At 39.2% G+C, this 8,421-nt stretch overlaps 1 protein-coding gene across 1 annotated transcript in view; it reads right to left on the reverse strand.

Moving 5' to 3' along the window:
• The window catches only part of OTUD1 (OTU deubiquitinase 1), a 2,246-nt gene extending 1,955 nt beyond the window's left edge, over positions 1–291 (reverse strand). The window contains exon 1 of the mRNA XM_024765780.1: positions 170–291. Within this exon, the coding sequence (XP_024621548.1) occupies positions 170–291 (122 nt within the window). The remainder of the gene's footprint in view (positions 1–169) is intronic.
• Between the last annotated feature and the right edge of the window lie 8,130 nt (positions 292–8,421).

Here is an 8,421-nt window from a genome sequence, read left to right on the forward strand (position 1 = left end):
CGCTCGGCCCGCAGACCCGGGACGCGTGCGCCCGCTGCAGCTGCTCCGGCCCGCGGCGGCCGCTGGGGACTCTCGGAGGAAGCCGCCCGCCCTGCTGGAGCGCGTCCCACCGGCTAGGAGCAGCGCGCGGCTCGCTGAGGGGCCAGGAGGCGGGGCCGCGGTTGTTTACCTCAGGCCGCGCGGCCGCGTCACGTGCCCCCGCTGGAATGCGCGGCTCGTCGCGTCGCCCCATTCAACAGCCGGGGTTCGTCCTGCCCCTCCGGCTCGCCCCGCCCTGTCCGGCGACGTCATGGGCGTGGCCCGCGGCACGGCCGCGCGGGCGGGCGAGCGAGGTTCGGAGCACTCAGTACCGTCAAGGGGATCTTTGCCGCAGCCCCATCTCAGCCGCAGTTTTAGACGCCGCGCTTTCCTGGGTTGCTGCAGCGGTCGTGGCGGGATGGGCACTTCTTGGGGCGGGCTAGAATGCTGAAAGGGCGCGTTTTGGAAGAAGCTTCCGGGTTTGGTATGGAGAACGGAGAGCTGCTCTGAAACCTGCACGGCCTCTGCCTGGTCATAGCACCACTGCCGTCTTTTTCATTCAGTCCCTTGGGTTGTATTGTTAACGTAGCGTGATGCCTCCCTTTCTCCCCAGCACCTTGCTGCCCTGCTAAACCAAAACCAACTTTTCTGCAGTTCTAACCCGTGACGACGAGCAAATACAAGACGGACGAAATACCAAATGCCTAACCGAGCCTTTTGAAACTAGGAGCAGCTGCTAACCATGGGTCAGAGGCAAAGTAGAGGGGGTCATGATGCATCGCCAGTGTGTTGAAATTGAATAGAATTTTGAACATAGTTCTACCCAATTGTGTTAGTTGACCCTGTTTGTAAAGGAAAGCCGTAATACGCACATGATCAACCGTGTACTGACTGTATAGTAGTAGGCAGCTCTTGCTATATTCTGAGCTTTGATCACATGCTAAACGAACAGGCCCTAAACGTTCAAAGGGAACCTAGGAAGCTGTCCCACCGTTTTACTGATGAGGAAATAGCTTACGTTGTGGCATACGCCTCCCCCGACCCTTCCGCTGAAACGTAAATTCCATGAATGGAAGACTTAGTCTTGGAAACCAAAGGTTTGTTAGAGTCACGAACCCCAGCACAGAGCCTGGCACGTAGTTGGAACTAATTAATATTTACTGAATGAGTGAATTTATGGAAGAGGAGTTCCCAAGACACTGGAGAAGCCAGAATTACGATCTCGGTCTCCTGACCTCAGCCAGGGCTTTTAATTTGCTGTAGTGGGTGTGACTGCAGGATCCCAGCAGCGTTTGCTCGGGTCACATGAACCTGTTAGGCAAATCAACTCAGAAGGAAAAACAACCACTTAAAAGTCTAACCGTCTTTTCAGCTTCTGGTGACACCCCATTGGGAGCTTGTAGACCCCACTGGCTAACCAGAAAAGGGAAATTACTTAGATTTCATCACTGCAAATCCTAAAGCAAGAATGTGTTTTGAACAGACTGGAGTAAACACAGGGGGGAAAAAAGAAAACAAGACTAGCTACGCAGAAGACAGGCTAGGTCTGATGTACCAAATTAGGAATGTCAAAAAAAATTCAGTTGAGTAAATTTGATGATCTGATTGGCTTTATTAAGAGATTCGGGCTTAATTCCATCAGGCAACATCCCATCCAGCAGCTAGAAGGGTGCTTCCACCTGTTGTAGAAAATGGAAATTTTTTTTATAGGAAGAAGGGTGGGGTAAGGGCGTTATTAGCAAAAAAGAAGAAAACTATTTTTAGGTCAGGACTTTGGTGTGGGCTGGCGGCCTGTGAGTGTTTTATCATGCAGACTGCTTCTTCCTCTGGGGAATGGAGAAGACCTACGTGACAGGTGAGCTCAATAGTGCCAATCAGAATAATTCCAAACCGGTTAAGATTACATTTAAAAATTTTTTTTCATAGCTATTTATTTTTTAATTAATTTATTTTGGAGTATAGTTAAGTTACAATGTTGTGTTAGTTTCAGGTGTACAGCAAAGGGATTCAGATATATAGATATATATATATATAGAGAGAGAGAGATAGATAGATAGATACATAGATATACTTTTTCAGATTTTTTTTCCATATATGATTAAGATTACATTTCAGCAGAAGGTTGAAACTGCAATTAAGTCTTGGTTTGTTGTTTTGGGACCCTTTTCAAAATAGGACCCAATCCCAGCATGTTTTTTGAAGATATGTACATGTATGTGTGTATCTTAGCTGCATTCCTTTAAAGAAAAAAAATTCCTAACCTCTTCCCCTCCTACCAAAATAAAACTTTTAAAAATGCAAACAATTTGGACTTCCCTGGCGGTCCAGTGGTTAAGATCCCAGGCTTCCACTGCAGGGGGCACAGATTCGATCCCTTGGTTGGGGAACTAAAAATCCTGCTTGCCGCATAGTGTAGCCAAAAAAAAAAAAAAAAAGCTAACATTCATTCATTTAGTCACCCATTAAATCATCATTTATTTACAAACCTAATATGAAAAATCATCTTGAAAAAGAATAAAGTTGGAAGACTCGTGCTTCCCAATTCCAGGACTTACTACAAAGCTACAGTCATCAAGACCATGTGGTACTGGCATAAAGGTAAACATATAGATCGGTGGAATAGAACTGAGAGTCCAGAAATAAAGCCATATGTGTATGATCAATTGTCTTTGACTGGGTGCCAAGACAATTAAATGGGAGAAAGAATAGCTTTTTCAACAAATGGTGCTGGGACAACTGGATATCTACATACAAAAGAATGCTGGACCTTCAAAAAATTAACTTAAAGTGGATCAAAAATAAGAGCTAAGATTGTGAAATCCGTAGGAGAAATTTGAGGCAGAAATCTCAGTGCGTGTGGATCAGGCAATTGTTCTTAGACGTGACACCAAAAAAGACAAACAGCAAAAGAAAAAAATAGTAAGTTGGACTTCATCAAAACTAAAAATTTTGTGCTTCAGAGGACACCATAAAGTGAAAAGACAAACTGAAGAGTGGGAAACTATATTTACAAGTCATATATCTGATAAGGGACTTTGAAATATAAAGAATGTATTAAAAAGTCTTATAATTCAATAGTAGAAACACAAATAACCCAGCTTTTAAATGGACGCATGATTTGTATAGACATTCCTCCAAAGAAGATATACAAACAGCCAATAAGCACATGTAAAAAAATACTCAACATCGTTAGTCGCTGGGGAAATGCAAATCAAAACCTACAGTGAGATCTACCTCATACCCACTAGGATGGCTGAAATAAAAAAAGACAGACAATAGCAAGTGTTGGTGAAAATGTGGAGAAATTAGAACCCTTATACATTGCTTGTAGAGTTTTAAAATGGAACTTTGAAAGCAATTTGAAAAACAATTTGGTGATTCTTCAAAAGTTTACACATAGAATTACCATATGATCTGGTAATTACACTGCTAGGCATAAAACCAAGAGATATGAAAATGTATGTCCCCACAAAAATGTATATATCAGTGTTCATAGTAGCATTATTCATAATTGCCAAAAAGTGGAAACAACCCAGTTTTCCATCAACTAATGAATGGGTAAACAAAATGTGGTATATCCACACAATGAAATACTATGCAGCCATAAAAAGAATGAAGTACTGATACATGCTGCAACATAGGTGAACCTTGAAAACATTAGTGTAAGTGAAGGAAACCAGACACAAAAGACCACATGTTGTATAATTTCATTTGTATGGAGTGTCCAGAATAGGCAAATCTATAGAGACAGGAAATAGATTAGTAGTTGCCAGGAACTGGGGAGAAGGGGGAACAGGGAGTCACTACCAATGGGAATGGATTTCTTTTTGGAGTGATGAAAATGTTTAAAATTAGATTATGGTGATGATTGCACAACTCTGTGAGTACACTAGAAACCACTAAACTGAATATTTTTATTTTTTTATTTATTTTTATTTTTGGCTGCTTTGGGTCTTTATTGCTGCACGGGCTCTAGGAGCACGGGCTTCAGTAGTTGTGGCATACAAGCTTAGTTGCTCCATGGCATGTGGGATCTTCCCAGATAAGGGATCGAACCCACGTCCCCTGCATTGGCAGGCGGATTTTTAACCACTGCTCAACCAGGGAAGTCCTGAACATTTTTAAAAGATGAATTTTATGGCATGTGAATTACATCTAAATGAAACTTTTTAAAAGAAAAAACCTACTATGAGCAAGGTACTGTGCTAAGTGCTTGATATAAAAAGATGATTATGTATTATTCATAAATGTCTCAGCAGCAACACTTACTCTGTGACATTATTTCATAAATCATGGGCATTTTATGTATCTTAATGATTTTTCTAACAAATGCACAGTACTCTATATAGCACTTAAGTATAATTGTTATATGATATAAAGGAGTTGAAACTTACTGAAACCAAATCATTTATGCCCAAGTGAAAGGGATATTTGAAGAGCTGGGCTACTGAAATGCTACTTGAATTTATAATTTTGTTTTTTCTTGAGCTTTTTATGTAGTCATCATGATATAAAAAATAATTTTATATTCTTTTCAATAAACATTTAATGAGCACTAATATGCATAAAGCATATGGGAATATGTCCCAGTTTAACCATATATAGAACCAACCAAACTTAAAATATATAATATGTGTGGGAAAGATTCCAAAAAGTGCCTGAGACACATCAGGCCCTCAGTAAATTTTCTCTGAATATTGTCAAATAAAATGGAACATAAGGAATAAAGGCAAGTAACTTGGGAAGTATTGTGTAGGTTGATATATATTCATGCTATTGAACTGACAATTCAAAGTGAATAAATAAAGGGCACCACCTCATGAAAACACCACAATATTCTTTCTCTAGCATATTTCCACTGCTGACATGTCACTGGCTGGAAGTGAAATTTTAGGGAAGAAGGGAAAGCTCCTTTCAATTATTTAAACCTTATGGCTCTTCTGAAATTACATTAGTATCGCTGAAAATCCTATTATCTAAAGATCTTATAACTCCAGCAAATGTAAATCAATTGATGATAACTAGATCAGGTAATCAAGAAGTTTTTGTAGGAAAAGAAATAGAACAAAGAATGGAGAAAAAGCCAGAGAGTATACATAATCATTGACTCCCATATTTAGGCTTGGAAAATGTGCAGATCCTTTTGATAAATAGCCCACAGTTCCACTGGTGATTAGAATATGGTTCAAGTCGCTACCTATGCAATGGCATTTTTCATCTTGTGGATTCAGTGGACTATTGAGAGAAAGGAAGTCAGAGCCGTCATTCGCATAGAGGTTCAGATCACATCATTTGCACAGAATCATCAGTTCCCACACACAGTGTTTGAATCATTCCAGCACGAAGGGGAGAAGCCCCACACCTGAGTTGTTTCCTGAATTCCGTTCATCAGATTTGGGATTACGTTAGGAAAGGGGTAGTTAGACCAGACACAGTTTGTTCCGTGCTCTGTTGCCTGCTTCTGGTTGCCTTAACCAGTATAATGATGAGATCTACTAATAATAACTAGTCCTGCTAGTTGCAGAGGGAGAATGAGAAATATAGCCTTTGGTCAATGATATGGTTTGAATGTTTGTATCCCCCCAGAATTCATTCGTGGAAATCCCTGCAAAGAAGATGGTATTAGGAAGTAGGGGCTTGAAAAGTGCTTAAATCGCAAGGGTAGAGAGCTCAGCAATGGGATAAGTGTTTATAAAAGAGGCCCCAGAGGTCCCTAACACCTCTCACCTTGTGAGGACAAAACAAGATTATCTGCAACCCAGAAGAGGGCCCTCAGGCTTCCAGCCTCCAGAACCATGAGAAATAAATGTCCGTTGTTTATAAGCTACCCAGTCTGTGGTATTTTGTTATAGCAGCCCAAATGGATTAAGACAGCTCCTGTTTATAAAGGACTTAATATAAGGTAGGGAAAACGACACCATACACACACCAACGTTAAATAACAACGCAGTGTATGCGGTAATCTGTTGCCAAGGGTGGTTCTATTACAACCCAGTTGTCTGGTAGTTGTAGGCCAACATTTTAAATATCCACAGTCTTCAATGTTTGCAGAGTAGTTAAATAGCTGTAAGCAAATGAACATGATAGCATTGCTAACCCCTCTTAGAGACAAATGGGGAGGGAGGAGGTACCTTGTCACATTGCTCTCCCTCTATATGGGTAGAAGGCCAGGCTGAGTGATACACCCTTAATGACTAAAAAGTCAATTGTAAAAATGCCCAACCATTATGTAAGTATTTTGCCAAGACTTAAGAAAAGGAAAAGATGGAGGGTAGACATGAAGTTACTTCACGTTTTAATAAATCACGTTTTATTATTCTTTCTTTCTTTCTTACATTCTTTTTTAAAATATTCTTTTCCATTATAGTTTATCACAGGATATTGAATACAGTTCCCTGTGCTATACAGTAGGACCTTGTTGTTTATCCATCCTATATATACTAGTTTGCATCTGCTCATCCCAAACTCCCAATCCTTCCCTCCCCCACCCGCCTCCCCCTTGGCAACCACAAGTCTGTTCTCTATGTCTGTGTGTCTGTTTCTGTTTTGTAGACAAGTTCAATAGTGCCATATTTTAGATTCCACATATAAGTGATATCATATGCTATTTGTCTTTCTCTTTTGACTTACTTCAGTTAGTGTGATAATCTCTAGTTGCATCCATGTTGCTGCAAATGGCATTATTTCGTTCTTCTTACGGCTGAGTAGTATTCCATTGTATATGTATGTTGTAAAAAAGTAACACGATGCAAATGTGTAAAAATAAAAGTGAAATTCCCTTCCATCCCATCTCCCCTATTTCACACTCCAGAGGGAAGCGCTGTTAACAATTTGTTTTAGATATTTCTGGAAATTTTATAAGCATATGTAGATTGTATATCCATATACATATGTGCCTGTAAAAATTTTTTCATAGTAGGATAATACTGTGTATATTTTCTCTGCCTTATGCCTTTTCCTTAACTAGTCTATACTGAGCATTTTTCATGTGACAATATACAGCTCTATCTCATTCTTCTAATGTCTAGAAAAAAAACTCCAAAGTGTGGATGTGTGATAATATATTTTTAATGACATTTAGATTGTTTTAACTTTGTCACTTACTAGTCAAGCAGTGTCACAGAGAACATCTTTGCACTTACATTTGCACCTTTATGTGAGAGACAATTTCTTATAAACATTTTAGAAGGTAATTCATGAGAAGGCTTACCTTCAAAACATGGGGAGGTTTTGAATGTCAGTGAATCTGATTTGTTTTGGAAATTGTTGTATCGACAAAATATATTTTGTAACTCCAATTTTCTGTGAGACATGGAAAATAGCACTTACTGTATTTCTAAAGGCTCTCTCTGTATCATATGTACACTTACAGACATGGTGCTAATAAGTAGACATTTTTGAATGAATGGAAACAAAATGAAAGAAATTATACTTGACCACAGCAATTGTACATGTGAGCTTCCTACTTGATTTTCCAGGAACATCTTCCTGCTTAAGAATCTCAGTCATCAAAGTTATAAAAATAACTGCTATGAAGCCAATACATTTTTTCAATATAAATACAGTTTTATGGGATTTTTATTATGAAAATAATACATGCTCATTACATAGAAAAATCAGAATCTTTAAACAAGTGAAAGAGACAGAAAATTTAAAAAAAAAAAAAAGTCCATCCACTAAAGAGACAACTCCTTAGTCAGTTATATCTGTATCAGTGGTTCTCAACTGAGGTGGTTTGGCAAGGTCTGGAGACATATTTTGTTGTCACAACTGGAGAAACTGGTGTGTGTGTGTTGGTGGCTGGGCGTGGTGGTACTACTGCTTGCATCTAGTGAGTAGAGGCCGAGGATGCTTCTACGTGTCCTATAGTGTATAGGCCAGCCCTACAACAAATAATTATCTGGCCCAAATTCTCAACAGTACCAAGACTGACGAATCCTGATACACACACACACACACACAACACACACACACACTATTTTTGACGAGAATGGGATCATACCATAGATACCATGCCGTATCTATGGTATGATGACTAGAAGAAAAGTATACTATTTTTTACTTGATATGTCAAAATATCTTTCATATTAAAAATAGACTTCTACAACATTTTTCTCTAATAGCATTTTAATAAATCAGTTATCCTTGAGTCTTTTAGAAATCTTGTAACAGTCTCACATAAAGGCACTCCGTAAGTGCCAAATAGTATTTGTAACAGGTGAATTTGTTTTCTGTTATCTGCTTAATAATACCTTGGAATATGAAGACAACTAAAGCAACTAAAAACTATACACTTTAAGGTGACTATCGCTTCCTCTGACTCTATAATTTCAGTGAAAACTCTAATATTTATTCTTTACTGTGTCTCAAAGTGTGTCAATTTTAGTTACCTTGTTGATACAG

The sequence above is a fragment of the Neophocaena asiaeorientalis genome, unplaced genomic scaffold (genome assembly GCF_003031525.2).
Source record: "Neophocaena asiaeorientalis asiaeorientalis breed wild unplaced genomic scaffold, Neophocaena_asiaeorientalis_V1.1 scaffold217, whole genome shotgun sequence".
Taxonomy (NCBI): Eukaryota; Metazoa; Chordata; class Mammalia; order Artiodactyla; family Phocoenidae; genus Neophocaena; species Neophocaena asiaeorientalis.